Here is a 15,776-nt window from a genome sequence, read left to right as displayed (position 1 = left end):
AGACATACGCTGCATTTCTACCTACAGTACACCACAAAGTCCGAAAGTAAAAGAAGCAAGCATCTGCCTTATGACAAATGAGCCACATTATCCTGTGGACCTGCTGCGTCTAAGGACAGCTCTCACAACTGTGCCAGTGACTGGCAAATGGTGAGTACTTAAAATAGAAACATTTAAAGAAAGGGAACCCAAGAGAATTTAAAAATGATAATATCATCAAAGATAATAAAACTCTGTACATATATATGTAAATTTGTGCATATGTATACATCTATATAAGTATCAAATAAGTTTCTATTACATAATCATATAAATCTAACAAATTAAATATGAGCCTCAAATATGAAAAGACATAATATGCCATTACTAAGATTTGTTGAAAAAATGTTGACTATAAACCACTCTGTCTCAGAGTAGCACCCTTAGCAGTTGTTAGACTGCACTAGGGGAAGAAAAGGCATGTCCAAACCGTGTCCCACACGTCAATAGGGTCACGGTGGGTGAATAAGAACACATCACTTCCTGAAGGCACATGATTGCCATCTGCTGGGAAGTTGTAATTGTTACACAAGCCTACGGTGATGAGCAGGTGAATGCCACCCCTTAGACTACCTGTGCCCATCTCTAAGCAGCACAGCACCACTACCACGGTCGTCGCTGCCATACAGAGTATTTATTTGAACAGGTTCACCTTGGGGCTCTGAGCTAAGTCTGCCATAGGAATCAAAATATTTCCAGGCACGAGGGAAAAAATAAAATGAATGAACAGATGAATGAGTACTAGCACCTTTAAATAACGATTTGCAGTTGTTGTCTCATTTACTGTGATCCATTCTTCGGTATCCTCTTCTTTATAATCCACAAAATATCCAGAAACAGGGCTGCTGCCAGAATACACTGGGGCTTTCCAAAGGATTACCAGTGATGTATTCCTGACCTCGCAGAATGTCAGATCATAGGCCGGACCTGGAAAAAACCACACCCAAACTCACACCGAGAGCAGATGGAGGCTCCACCGCCCTACACCTGCCGCTTCCAGACGTGCCCCATACCACAGACATCTCCCCGTGTTCCTCATTAAACCTAACACCCTCGCCATAGGCACACGGATGAGGCCGGGTTTAAGTAAAACTTGGGGAGGAAAGCCCCGCTGAATATTTTGTAGCCTTCTCTAATGAGGCAATCAGGTGAGGATGGGTGTTGTTCAAATAATTCGTGATTTCCCATGGCTCACTAGGGACCAGCAGCGACACATGGCCCGAGAAACTGTGGAAGAAAAGGGAGTGGAACTCACATTGCCCACTCAGTGGGCTGGAACCCATCAGTCACAGGACGAATCATTCAGAGGACCTGAAACACCTGGTCAGGCTAAGCACATCTGTCCACTAGTACATTAACCTCGGTTACGTCACCTACAAATCGCCACAGCAAGTCTAACTGTGTGTAGTGCTGATTCCCCAAATCCGGGTGAGCACTGACCATTAAAGGGAAATGGTCCATCTTAATTAATCACCCTCCTTCCTTTCAATGTCACTGCGCCAGTTCTTAGGAAGCCTTCAAAGAGCTTCTCTAAACTTCAACAGTTCTTTCCTTTCATTACCTTCTCTAAGGAACAAAAGTTAATTTCATTAAAACAGATATCAAAAAGGAAAGAAAGAAATACCATCTAAGCACAAAACTGAAAAGCAGTCTGAATTTTAAGCTTTTTCGGTTCCATCTTTAGTTTTGCTTTGGTTTGGTTTGTTTTTTCATAATTGGAGCATGTATTTCATCCATCTCATTGGGTTTCTGACTGGTTGAATAAAAAACGGACAATAGTACATGAGGGTCTGTGAGAACAGTTTTTAAATGGAGGGTCCTAGCTAGATGCAGATTTGCAACAAGAACATGTGGTAGAACTAGAGCCCACAAGATCCCCGCATTGTCTGGGAGGAAAACAGCTTCAGCTAACATACAAATGTGGACCCTAATTCCATGCTCTCTCAACTTGGGGCCTAAATCAAACCAAACCACTGCCATTTTGTGCACTTTAACTCATCGTGATCGTGTAGGACATAGAACCGCCCCCATGTAGTCCGCAAGGCTCGATAGCTTCACTGCAGCACGCTGCGGCCGCTTTCTCCCGTGGAGCGCCTGGTGGGGTTCTGACTGCCAGCCTTCCAGTTAACTGGCTGCTTTAATCACTGCACCAGGCCTCCTCCTTTGGGGCCCATATTCCTTCTGCCTGGGACCTCTAGTTTCCTCCCCGGTCCCTTTGGAAATACTTCTTTCTTCCTCCAGGATTCAGTATTCATTACTCTCAGTACTTATTCAGTTGTTATCCTTTCCTCCTGTTTTCTGCCTGCATACCGCCCAGACTATTGTCTGAAGGTAGAAAAATTGTGTCATTCTTACTATAAAACACCAGTTTTTGACACAATGGCGATATGCCAAAATATTTGTGAAACACATCGCAGCTGTAAGAAGTCCCTCATGACTGAACTGCAGAGATCAGGTTAATGTCTACAATGGTCAATCCCCTTGGGTCAGAAAGGAAGGAGCTGTTGGTGGCTCATCCAATAAATAAGCCTCTTACCAGGCTCTGGCATGGTCCAGGCTTCACACTTGAAGTGTTCGCTAGGGTCTGACGGCTGTCCTATCCCCGCCAGGTTGGTTGCAGCAATTTTGAATTCATATAATGAGCCTTCTGTCAAGCCTTCCACCTATTTCAATTCATGTGAAATTAATACATGAATTAAAAGATGCAGAACAATTCATTACGGAAGGAAGTGTTCATGATTGACTTATAAAATAAAATAAGATCTCATTAGTATATTAGAATAAATAACTTAAAGACAGCTATTTATGTTTGTTATATTGCAGCTACTATGCCAAGCCCTAGGTACAAATATTAATGCACTCATTCAGTACAGTGTATTCATTTCCGTCTAGCTGGCCCCTTGCCCATACAATAAAAGCAAAGAATGAAAAAATTTGCAAGATGTGTTCTGATTTTAGTGAACCCACAATTTACTAGACATCCACCTCACTATGGCCCAGGAGACCGGGTGCTGGGATGGCAAGGTCCTTCGCTCCTGGTTAAGCCAGTTCAAGTCACTTGCTCTCTGCTTCTTAATCTCCTCTCGAAAAATATGTAAAAAATTGTTTACAAAATCTTTTCAGTTCTAAAATGCTATGATCTATTATTATTTTTAAGCTCTTTTTTTCTGTATAAAATTATGTCATTGTGTCAAGCTCAAACATTCTCTCTAAAATATCTAAGCACATAGCAAAAGATAAACTTTTAAAAACCAACCGTAAAGATCCTCTCTTTAATAGGTGACGAGTTGACCTCGTGCCAATTTTTATGATGCGCTTCCCGCTTGTCTATGTAATACCCGAGGACCGCCGCACCTCCACTGAACCTGGGCAGCTTCCACCCCAGAGTCATAGACTGGCCATCACAGTTCAGCAGCGTAATTCCATAAGGATGAGATGGAACCGCTAATAAAATAAAAAGCAGAGGTTATCCAGAAACCCAGTTAAGAATAATCCCAATATTCTTTCTCCCACCAGAGTCAACTCTAGCCTTTCAAAAGTCAACTGAAAAATAGCCTGAATGCCTGTTAAGTCTTCTGTCGCTTCCGTGGCCTAACTTTTTACCACCTTTGATATTAATTTATCCTTTTTTTAATCACCTTGTTGAGGGCTCATACAACTCTTATCACAATCCATACATGCATCAATTGTGTCAAGAACATTTGTACATTCATTGCCCTCATCATTCTCAAAACATTTGCTCTCCACTTAAGCCCCTGGCATCAGCTCCTCATTTTTTCCCCTTCTTCCCTGCTCCCTCATGAACCCTTGATAATTTATAAATTATTATTATTTTGTCATATCTTATACTGTCGGACGTCTCTCTTCACCCACTTTTCTGTTGTCTGTCCCCCAGGGAGGAGGTTATATGTAGATCCCTGTAATTGGTTCCCCCTTTCCACCCCACCCTCCCAGTATCGCCACTCTCACCACTGGTCCTGAAGGGATCATCTGTCCTGGATTCCCTGTGTTTCCAGTTCCTATCCGTACCAGTGTACATCCTCTGGTCTAGCCAGATTTGTAAAGTAGAATTGGGATCATGATAGTTTGAGAGGGAGGGGGGGAAGCATTTAGGAACTAGAGGAAAGTTGTATGTTTCATCGTTGCTACAGATTTTCATTTATCTTTTATCAAGGAGATTTTTTTTAAGTTTTCTGGTTTGTAAATACATTCTCCCAATATTCCAGTCATCTGAGGACAATTAATTACATGAGAAGGTGTCAAAAAACTGTGGGGAAATCCCACTATCTTTAAATCCTATTTTCCCACAAAGTTTTTGAAGTCCCCGGGTTAAATCTGGCCTAGCTATTTTGAACAACAAAATATCTCCCACTTTGAGAAGATCTTTGAGAAAGAAGCTTTCTTTCCTATAGCATGAAAGCAACACCTATTCACATGATGGTCTAAGATGATGAATGTTATTTAGACTATTAAGTTTTAATTTCCTACATATTTAAACCAAAACCCAGTGCCATCAAGTTAATTCCGACGCGTGGCAATCCTATAGGTAGAATAGAACTGACCCCTAGAATTGGCAAGACTATCAATCTGTAAAGTAGCATACAACCTCGTCCTCCTCCTGCAGTGAAGCTTCTGGGTTAGAACCCAACACTATTTATAAAAACTTCAGATTCATTTAAATGAATATGGGTTCTTTTTTTTTTTCTATTTTAAGCACTGTGTTTGAAAATAAGCAATCTTTCCCTAAAAGGTCGGGAAGTATGTATTAATACTTTTCCCCTGAGTCTGTATAAACTAAATATGGTCCTCCTCTGTACCCTGAGATAAGCAAGCACTGTAAATAAGCTATTTGGGGGAAATGAAAGCTGAAATTATTGGCATATATTTAGTAGGGATGACTTTAAAAGGTAAATGGGACTACTTGAAAACCTCTCCTGACAAGAATTTGAGGACAGACCTGAATAGCAACTTTAAAGCAAAAGAGTAATTGCTGGTCATTGTGGTAGCACTGCTGTTAGAAGAATAATTTTAACTTCTGAAGATCTTTGTTAGTTTAAAGACCAAAATAATAATAATAATAATAATTAAGGCTTAAAGATTCTCTTCAAAGTGAAGTGCTACTACTGTGCTTCTTAGTGCCTAAAATGTAATATTACTATTGCCAATTATACTGGAATATGTTTAAGCAAGGTAGTACGTTTAAAGACCAAGCGCAACATATACAAATATAGAGCTTTATTAGATCAGTGTTTCTATGGATCGCCACTGAGATGCAGGACCTGAATTGTTCAGTTTGATCAAATGAGTGATCATTTCAAGAGATTACTATAAATCTAAAAGTTGCACATGCATTGGAAATTCTCAGAAACAATTTAATTTTTTAAAAAGACATAATTTATTGAAGTTTCTTGAACTGTGCATAACTCAAAAGGCTATTAATGTTGGTCTACTTTAGCATACATTTTGAAAAGAGAACTTCATATACTATAACATATATATGTTATAGTTTTAATATAGGTATGAGTGTTTGAAAACAAATGTGACCTCTAATAATATTTTCTTTTTTTTAATTTGCTGTTTATTAGCATGTTACCAATTCTCCCTCTCACAATGGCATTTCCAATTGATGAGAGTTTTCAACAAAATTGCGTGTTCTCTGCTGAACAGTTTACATCCACTTTTTTCTTCTGGTAATATTCCAAATGGCACCATAAATGTTTATTCATGCAGAAATTAAAATGTACTCGGGAACTCAAAATTGGAGTTGAATAGCCTATGAATTACTTACTGAGGGCAGCCTGGACTTTTATAATATCAGACTCTTGTGAATTTTCACTTGTCCCAACAGCATTAACGGCTTTCACTCGGAAGATGTACTGCTCACCCGTCGTTAAGCCGTGCACAACAAACCTGAGCAAAACATGAATCGGGGGCACGGTTTCCATTGGCAGTTGTTCATTCCTCTCCCAGCCGAAGGCGAAATCCTTTAGCAGACTTTGTGCATATACATATTTCACTTAAACTAAAGCAAAGTTTGCTCTTTGAGTTATACATGTATATAATACATATGTTTTAATTCTCTGTTTTACTCAATTAATTCAAAGCAATATTCCATGACCAATAGATAAGACAGCAGCACTCAGTTATAAATGGAGATGATGCAAGTTCAATTTCTAGATACAGATTGTCAGTTGCTGAATCTGGGCCTAAGAGATAGAAGCAAACCTGTTGCCAGTAGCAAGTGGCCTTGTTAAAGTCACTTCCTCTGTGACGTCCCCTTCATTTACGAATTGTATGAGTTTTAACTGAATCACAGATACATGACTAAATAGAATTCAATTGCTTACTTAAGAGAACTCTGTGTTTTGTTTGTTTATTAGTTTGTTTGTTTTTAATGTAACCGTGATAGTCTGAGACTTTGAAGTCAGATAGATTGGACTTAAATGTTGGCTTTGACACAAATTTTATGTCCTTAATCAAGTTCTGTAACCTCTGTAAATTTCTATTTTGCCATCTACAAATGGAGAGTATAGTCCCTATCTCACAGCATTGATATAATATATATATATAACTACCTAAATGCTTAGCACAGTTGCTTGCATATGGTACATATTCAGAAAATGCAAGCAATTATCTTATTCATTCAACCCATATTTTCTAATCATTTATAAGCCTTCGGCAATGGGATAATACTTAATTTCTTATATTCTGTTATGTCTTTATTTGCTAGCCAGTAACTGGAGAATAACATCTAACTGTTATCAAATACATTTTCTTTCCTAGCCATAGTTTTGTGGTTTTTCTTTTTCAAATTCATTTTTAAAAGATTTAAAGAAGGAAAATGACTAGGCAATAATTGACAGCCTATCCACAAATGGTGATTCTGACAGCTGCCTATATTTCCCTAAGAAGCATAGCATGGAGAAAACTTAATCAGCACAGACAATCCCTGCACACTCAGCATGAAGCCGGAGTAAATCAATTCCAAAAGTAGAACTGCTCGCACTGGCCCCTCCAAGGGAGAAACGGAGTCACAGCAGTTCTGCCTCCACTGGAGGGCTAGAGAATAGGGCTGTCAGTTATATGCAGACAGCAATTTTTAAAGTTTGGAAAAATCAATGAGGAAAAATAAAATGACTACTTTCACATTGTACTTACTCTTTAATTCTTTGATGCAGAGATAAGTCTTAAATGCTGATTATGTCAGGAAAGCCATGGTACTAGAACTTTTTACAAGGAAATAAATCATTTTAGTCAAGGGTTTAATAACTAACTCATCAAAACATGTCAAATTTAAGCTTTCAAAACTTGTGAATTATGTATTCCCTTATGTGTGAATAAGAAAGCAGGCTCATGTTTATAGACTGAAATGGTATCGAAAGTTTCTACCACAGTAAATTCTACTGTGAATACTACTAGGTGGTTAATGCCTGATTTTGTGTTTTAAGAATAACCGTGGTTTATTCCAGTGCTGTGATTTCTCAGACTCAAGGCGATGAGAGTCTCTCACACTACAGCCTGTAAAGTACCTGTTATAATCGATGGGCTTGTGATTACACGGTTCCCAGTTATTGGTTCCTGCCACGCAGCAGTCGACGTAGTAGCCCAGTAGGTCCTCTTCGTGTTTGGGCCTGTCCCACTGCACCACGACAGATGACTTGGTGTTCCTTGAGGCAAGTACACGACCGGGCGCAGAAGGAACAGCTTTGCAGAGAAGATAAAATGATATGTGATACATGGTAGAAAAAGAGAGAATGATTTTTTATAATCATGGGATGCTAACTCACTAGCTAAATAAATGTATGTTTTAATGTAACTATTGTACTAAAATTTTGGAAGCCATAGCAGAAGTGTTCAATCCGGTTATTCGACAAGAAATGGTCAATCAGATGATCAGCTTTGAATGAAACTTGGACCAGGGGGAAAGGGATAAGGAAGCAAGCACAGGCTTCCAAGCAGAGACGGGCAATAGGGCTTGATAGATGGTCATTTCCTCTTTCCGGTTCTCTATGGAATTCTGACTCGAGGAGGGAAAAAGAAGTATTACAATAATAAAATCTGTTCCTCCACCAGGTTGAAGACACTATTCTGGTCCACAAACATGTTTGCAATGTAAAATACCAATTTAAAAAAGAAAGACAACATCTTTCTATAAGACTCCTCAGAATCAGGGCCAACAAAAATGATTGCCACGGAGGTGTCCTAACTTATAACGACCCTATGCGGGGTTTCCAAGGTGCAAGTCCTTATGGGAGCAAGTGTCTTTCTCGTGTGTCATGCATACTGCAGCATCACAGGAATCAGTAAAGTGATTCACAATCAAATCAAGATTTGACTATCAAAGTTTCTCACCTAGAGCTGAAGACCACTCGTGAACTTCAAATGAGCAACAGGTGAACTTGGTCTTGGCTCACTTCAGTCCTTGCTACAGTAGATGCCTTGGGGCCCATTCCCTCACCCAACCCCAGGGTTTCACACAACCGTTAACATCTTCTCTACTTGCCATAAGTGTCAGATTGTCATGACATGTCCTTATGACACTCTCTTGACAGAGAGTCAAGTTCTTTGAAACATCTAATTCTGTCATTTTGTGGCACTTATCTCTGGATGTGAGGTGTAGCTGCAAAGGACGATAGCTGGAGAGAGGTAAGAGTTCCAGCCGAATGATACTGCACCATACTAGGCATGAAGGTAACCTTATGAACAGATTCCTCAAACAGGGGGAGGAAGGGCAGTTTAAAACCAGGGTGAGTCGGGTTCCAGTTCATAGAGGCATAGCATAATTCCAAACAAAGCGTGTTTGAACACATCTCTGAGATAAACAGCGGCTACAGACAGGTTCTATCGGTAATATACTTGACTCGGTTTCCTTAGAAATCCAAAGACAAAAACGAAGTCACTGCCATCCATTTAATTCCAATTCATAGTAACCCTGTCTGGGGTTTCCAAGGTTGTCAATCTTTATGAGAGAAGACAGCCTCAAGTTTTTCCCACAGAGAGGCTGGTGGGTTCGAACCAGCAACCAACCTTGTGGTTAGCAGTCCAATGTTTACAGTATCCTTGGGGTGCCTTCAAAAATCTGGTCCAGTCAAAGTGGTTGCTTCTGAGGGGATCTGCTTGGACAGTGACATTCGAAGAAGAGAGGCTAGCTCAGAGATTTTGGTGACTGCTTAGGGGACAACAAAGGGGAGTCTTGAATGGATGCTCCCCAAGGACAGAATGAGCACAGGGACTGCCGAGGACGGAGTTGAAAGAAAGGTGAAAGCTGCACGGATGAGAACAGAAATCCAAGAAAGTTATAGCAAGGATTGTTTTCCTCATCACAGCGACTCATCTACCCATTCTTGCGGGACAGCAAGGGCTGTCCTGGGATGATTTCCCCCACAGCCTTGATCTGACCCCCACAGACTGATTTTTGTTCCCCAAAACTCAAAGAGCATTGAAAAGGAACATGATTCATCTCCTTCGAAGATACACAGACTGCTATTTTGGCTTGGTGTAAATGGAAGAACACCGAATTCTTCAGGAAAATGGCTTTAGTGATAAAACACTGTTTTCAGAAGTGTATATACTTCAACGAAGAATAAAATTATAGGAACCGGTACTGAACAAAAACATCAGTATATGAAGCTCTTGTTTCTTTAAATATCTTCCATTGAAGTACATACACTTCTGAAGGCAGCATACCATCTCTCTGTAATTTTTCACTTACCACCATGTTATCTTACATATCTCGATATTTTGCCCATAAAAATATGGTATGTCCAGTTATTCCAAATTAGAATTCCTGATAACTAGGATGTCTCTATCAAAATGGCTTAAAAGTATTTCAAGAAATTCTCTTGGTATTGCTATAATTCTGAAGTGAATTTCAATGCAGAATTTATATCACTTGTGTTTTTAATCTTCAGAGAGAGGATGGTCAACGCAGATGGGCAGTAAACTCTAGTGCATTTAGAGTTGGAAAGTTTTTAAAAAGACCATTTCCTTAAAATATTTCAAGTCATTTATTTTCATAAGGCTCTCTGGTGGTGCAGTAAAGTATTCATAAGCCAAGTACAAGGTCAGCAGTTCAGACCCCGCCAGTCCATAAGAGAGAAATGTGGCCATCATCTTTCTTAAAGAATACAGACTTGGAAAAACCTATGGGCCAGGTCTAGTCTATTAGATAGGGTTGCTGTGAGTCAGAAGTGATTTGACACAACAAAATATTGCTTTCATAAAAGAAGATAGAACAGAGAAATGTTGAGAACCAATTGAAGCAGAGCATGGAATACCGGTAGAAAATGAAATTTTAAAGCAACTTGAATTTTTTCTTATAAAACATTAATGTATTTATTAATATCATTTAGTGTTTATTCAGTGTCATCTTAAAGTTTGTTTTCTGTTGTCAGCTGTGTCAATTTGTCCCTCACACCCTTGGCGCAGGTCACTCCCCTTCATGATTCCAGGCACAGGAAATAAACTATGGCCCACTGCCCACTACCTGGTTCTGCACCATCTTTGTGTGCGAGCACGTCTTCATTTGGAACCCCCACTGAGACCTGTCAATCACAATAAAAAACCGCAAGCCTCCACTGGCCGATCATGATGACCACACAGGAGGCACGTTGACTGGGGATCCAACTCATGTCTCCTGCAAGGGGATGAGATGGCGCCACGGAAAGCCCAGGGCTCAAAGGTTTAGTTCCTTGGGGAAGGAGCTTACCAACGGTGTCTTGTGCTTGAATGGGGGCAGTTATTTCTGATGGGTCGCTCAGGCCGTGCTTATTTGCTGACAAGACTCGAAACACGTAAGACTTCCCTTCAGCAAGATCAAACACTGCGTACCGAGGGGATCTCACCGCTGTCTGGGCATTGACCCGCTGCCAGCTCCCACTGCCCACCATGGACTAGAAAGAAAATGAGGGTTTACAGTTAATCAGATGAGGAACATGATGCCATGTTCTTTGCCTATTTTGTTAAATGAAATTTAGGAAGCAAGTGATATGCATATGATATAATCCCCAGTGTGTTACCAACTCTAACGAGAAAATCAAATGATAAATATATGGACGATATGTGAATAGTGGTGATGTTATACAATGAAATTACTTAGGATGTTAACTTCATTTTATATGACTGTTCTGTATTTTCTAAATTTTTTATGCTACTTGTTTGAATTTCATCAGTTTTAAAACCTTGGATATTTACCCTTAGAGATAAAAGATTAAAAAAAAAAACATTTTTCAAAGTATTTCTCAGAAAGTAAAATTCAGATGTATATTGACCTGTCAACAGGCTGCTAAAAAAAAAAAAAAAAGTTTAATACATTCCAAGCCACAACGCAGGCTTCTAGAAACTAGATTCTCGTTTAAAGACACTTTCTCCTTTGAGCAGCTGCGAAAACCACTCCCCAGAAACAGAATGCAGGTGCTCTTTGGACAAGCTCCTTCCCCTGCTGATGTCCTCAGACTTTAAAGGCCACAGCCTGTGTGTTTTTAGACCACGTGGGCGACATTGTGAAGACAGCAGAAGACAGAGAGGAAGAGAAGGGAAATAACATGATCGTCTCTTCCACCGGGAGATGGGCTTGAACAGAGGGGAAAATCCTGTTGCCATCAAGACAGTGTGGCTCATGGCATCTACACGTGCCCATGCCCCACTGCGAGGCTTTCCTTGGTAAACAGTAGCAGTTCACCAGGCCTTTTGTCCAAGGGCCTGCTGGGAAAGTTTAAACCACCAACCTTCCAGTAAGTGGCCTGGCACTTAAGTGTCTGTGCCACCCAGGGACCTTGAGAGAAAGACCCTTATATTAGAGGAAAGGGAGCTAGGGGAAACTGGGAGAAAAGCAAGATTTGGTCAAAGAAGAGATTTAGAGCCAAAGTCAAGCCATCAGGTGTATGTATACCTTTTGAACAAAACTAGAAGAAAGTATGGAGATCTCAATATCTTCAGTGGAGGAAACGGTCCATACATACTTTTGGATCATATGAATATGAACAAGGCATCGCAGCCTTCATTACAAATAAAACACCTACGTGGACAATCAACCATTAGACTCCAGAATCTATAAGTCTCAACTTGTAAAGAAATAGTCAGTGTGCCATAGATAAGTCTATGAAGCAGCACCAAAAAAACGGAATTTTTTTTCTCAAATAAATTTAAATTTATTTTTATAAAACAATATTAGCACCTTCAAAGTACTCTCCATTACACTTAGTATTTGTGTCAAATCTGCAATTCCATTCTTGGAAACATTTTTCAAACTCATCTGCTGGGATGGCTGATAGCACCTCCCTCGTTTTTCTCTTCCACATCATCAAATCGCTGCCCTTTCATATCCCTCTTCAATCGCGGAAACAAAAAGAAGTCGCATGGAGCAAGGTCAGGTAAGTGAGGTGTGTAGGTTAAGAGAGGCATGCTGTTTTTTGCCCAAAACTGGTGCACCGAGATAGCTGCATGAGCAGGCGCATTGTCATGGTGGCAAAACCAGTCCCCCATCTGCCCCAAATCAAGCCTTTTTTGTCGTACACTGTTATGCAATCTTTTCAAAACTTCTAAATGGAAATCTTGGTTAACAGTCTGACCTGGTGGGACAAACTCCAAATGTACCATGAGTTGACATGTTTGTCCATTTGGAAGTTGACAGGTGTCTAGAATGAGGCTTGTCATCAGTCGACATTTCACCTTTTTTGAAATGAGAAAACCACTCATACACTTTGGTTTTTCCCATAGTGCTGTGCTCAACATCACAACAGTTTCTGCAGAATTTTTCCCGAGCAGGAAACAAAATTTCATAGCTGCATGCTGTTCTCTTAAATCGGCCATCACAAAGAAACAAGGTTCAAGCGAAACTGCTTTTACAAAAAAAGTCATATTGACTAGAGAGAATCATCCCAGGGGATGCCACTCATTTCTATGTAGCAGATGTGCTCCACTGTATTTTCAAAGACTGGACTTTCAGAAATGAATCACCAGGCCTTTCTTCGAATGCACCTTTGAGTGGTCTCAAGTCTCCAACTTTCTAGTTAGAAGCTGAGTCTGCATCACTCAGGAACTTTGTGGAGCACAGTTCTACTCTGACACACATGGGCTCACCAGGAGTTAGAATCCTTAGTGACACACGTTCATGGATGCACCTAAGCTCCAGCCCCAGGCTGGGACTTGGTGCTACTCCGTGTTTGCCTCGGTCTTCTCAGAGAATCATTCACCTCAAACTCTACTAGGAAGCTACCCCGTCTCACACACATTTAGATCCTCGCGGACCCACCACACAGAAGCTGTTCAGGCACTATTTACAGCTAGTACCAACTGAATAAATCCTTGCTAACATGCTATCTCGATGATGGAGAAAACCCAGACCAAACCAAACCCACTGACGCACAGTGGCAGAGTAGAAGTGTCTCTTAGGCTTTCCAAGGCTGTCGATCTTCACTTAAGCAGGCGGCTCCGTCTCTCACCTGCGGAGCAACTGTGAATTCAAACTGCCATCCTTTCGCTCTGCAGCTGAGTGCTCTAATCTCTGCGCCACCAGGGCTTCTGAGGAAGGGAGAGCTTTTAAAATTCTTTCAATAAAACTTGTTATTTCTGCCATCAGTGGTAGATAAGTAAGAAAATACAAATACCTCAGAAGAAAATACTTTGATGTTTCATCTTCTGACACACCAACTATCGACTATTTAGATTTCTCATAACATAAATAACTGTATTTCACCACCCAATATTAATAAGTTAACCATTTTCCTTGAAATACTTCCAATTACAGACCCACAGATATTTAAGCCTTGCATTTAAGTAGTGAAGGCCAGAGGGCCACTGTGTACATTTTGGAATCTGAAATATTTTGTTAATTTATGCTTATCACTTATAATATGCTTCATTTAATTGCACTATATTGTAGATTATACTGTGCGCTCTATATAGCCTGCATATATTACACACAAACTGTACAATATTACATATGGTACTGTAACCGAGTGTCACAAAACCACAGTTACAGTGTTGATACAATTCTAAAGGTTTTCAATGGCTTCGAATCCGATAGTGGGATGTGAAACAAAATTACTGTGTCCTATGCAGTTTTCAAATTGGACATACAGGATTAAGCAGGAAAGAGTGCATACCATAGTAATGATGTAGTCTGTGAATTTTTCTTTAAATACGTGTGTGTACAGTGCAATGTACAGCAATGTACAGTATATTTCTTTGTGCATATTACCTAGCCAAAAGAGTCTTCAAAGCAATGATTTAATCATTCTAAATCTATCTCATACCCACCTGAAGTATGAATTTATTCTACAAGGTTGCCACCAAGTGGCCAGCCAGCTTAGGAACAAACACTATAAACCGTGGCAAACTATCTTCCACCTTCAAGGCCTCATGCATACCTCAGACGCTAAGAGATTAGTGTTTATGAGGAAGAGAACTTCTACATCCATCAGGTTCAATCGCTTCTTCTTATAGTGGCATATAAATGGTATCAAAAGACATCATTTTCCTAATGCCAATCCCCAATCTAAAATCCTTTTCACCGTATCAGATGGCCCCCCATGTTCAGTCCCAATTAAAGAATAATGATACAATGTCTGCTGTGATTGATGTGATAGTTTCTTCTCTTTAAAACACATCCAATAAGATAAGGTGAGACAATACCCAGTCTTGCTTTTTCTGGAAATGTGATTACACCGTACCTTCTCGATAAAATACATTAAGGGCTCCTTGCCACGGGGAGCAGGTGGTTCCCAGCTGAGGACAACATATGTTTTGCTGATTTCTGAAGCATGTACATTGGTGGGAGGTCCTGGAATCCAAACTTCACCTGGGGGAGTAACACACATAGTAAATGCTAAACAGTAGATGAGCCCCCAGGTCGGCACATCCATCGCTTGAATGCAGCTTGGGGAGCACACTGTCTCTTGAGCGCACTGTCCCTTCAAGACCCTGGCTATGTCTTTAAGGAGTTGCCATTTCTGTGTTGTACTTTCCCTTGCTTCTGTTTTGGGAAAGTAAACCACAAGGACTTTCTTTTTCAGTGTCAAAGTATAGTGTGCTAGTAAAGATCATCCAATTTCTGTTTCAAACTTAGACCAGTTGGTAAGAAAATAGTATAATCTGAAAATCTTCCAGATTTTCAGCAGCAAGCAGCGATAAGGACTGACCCAGAAGAAATGGGACATTTAACTAGAAATGGTGCTTTGACTGTACTGGGAATTTGTGCAGAGAAAGTATTAACAATCTGTGTTCTGCAATATGGAAGCATTGCAAATGTAATTGTACTGTCTCTTAAGGACTCTCTCTGGTTATTTTCTTCATACTGTCTGCCCTCAAAGCATTTAAATTATATATCAACCTCTAAAGTGCATTGTTTGTCCCTCCCTCGGTAGATCTGTACCACATTCACAAACACCATAATCCATGCCTATTTATTTGAAATTCTGGAACGACCTGGATACGCCTTTTGCAAAGAGCTAAGATATTGGCATCAGGTGTCCCTGTATGCCTTTTTCTGGCACGTGTCTATTTTTTAATATCATATGAAGTGTCAAGAGGGAGTTGTGTTTGTATGTATGAGGTACTTTATAAGGAGTGAAGTTTATCCTGATGTACAATTCTTGTAATATAAAAAATATTATGAGCTTTGGATTAGATTAGCACATGATTCACAAGTTTTGAACTTCCCCAGGTCATCTTTGAACTCTTCTAAATATCCAATGACTCCCTCTGGACTCTGCTGCAAACAAGGAATGGAATGGCCT

General features: G+C 40.1%; 1 protein-coding gene across 1 annotated transcript in view; it reads right to left on the bottom strand.

Moving 5' to 3' along the window:
* MYOM2 (myomesin 2) overlaps positions 1–15,776 on the bottom strand; it is a 128,466-nt gene that overhangs the window by 48,693 nt on the left and 63,997 nt on the right. The window contains exons 14-20 of the mRNA XM_004707745.2: positions 14,712–14,839; positions 10,748–10,931; positions 7,569–7,743; positions 5,828–5,949; positions 3,296–3,483; positions 2,576–2,702; positions 788–966 (exon numbers count right to left, since the gene is read on the bottom strand). Coding sequence (XP_004707802.1) covers positions 788–966; positions 2,576–2,702; positions 3,296–3,483; positions 5,828–5,949; positions 7,569–7,743; positions 10,748–10,931; positions 14,712–14,839 — 1,103 coding nt within the window. The remainder of the gene's footprint in view (positions 1–787; positions 967–2,575; positions 2,703–3,295; positions 3,484–5,827; positions 5,950–7,568; positions 7,744–10,747; positions 10,932–14,711; positions 14,840–15,776) is intronic.

The sequence above is a fragment of the Echinops telfairi genome, unplaced genomic scaffold, assembly GCF_000313985.2.
Source record: "Echinops telfairi isolate 266 unplaced genomic scaffold, ASM31398v2 ScPeMD7_9;HRSCAF=40, whole genome shotgun sequence".
Taxonomy (NCBI): Eukaryota; Metazoa; Chordata; class Mammalia; order Afrosoricida; family Tenrecidae; genus Echinops; species Echinops telfairi.
Note: the sequence above shows the minus strand (reverse complement) of the source record. Positions and strands in the feature narration are given on the sequence as shown.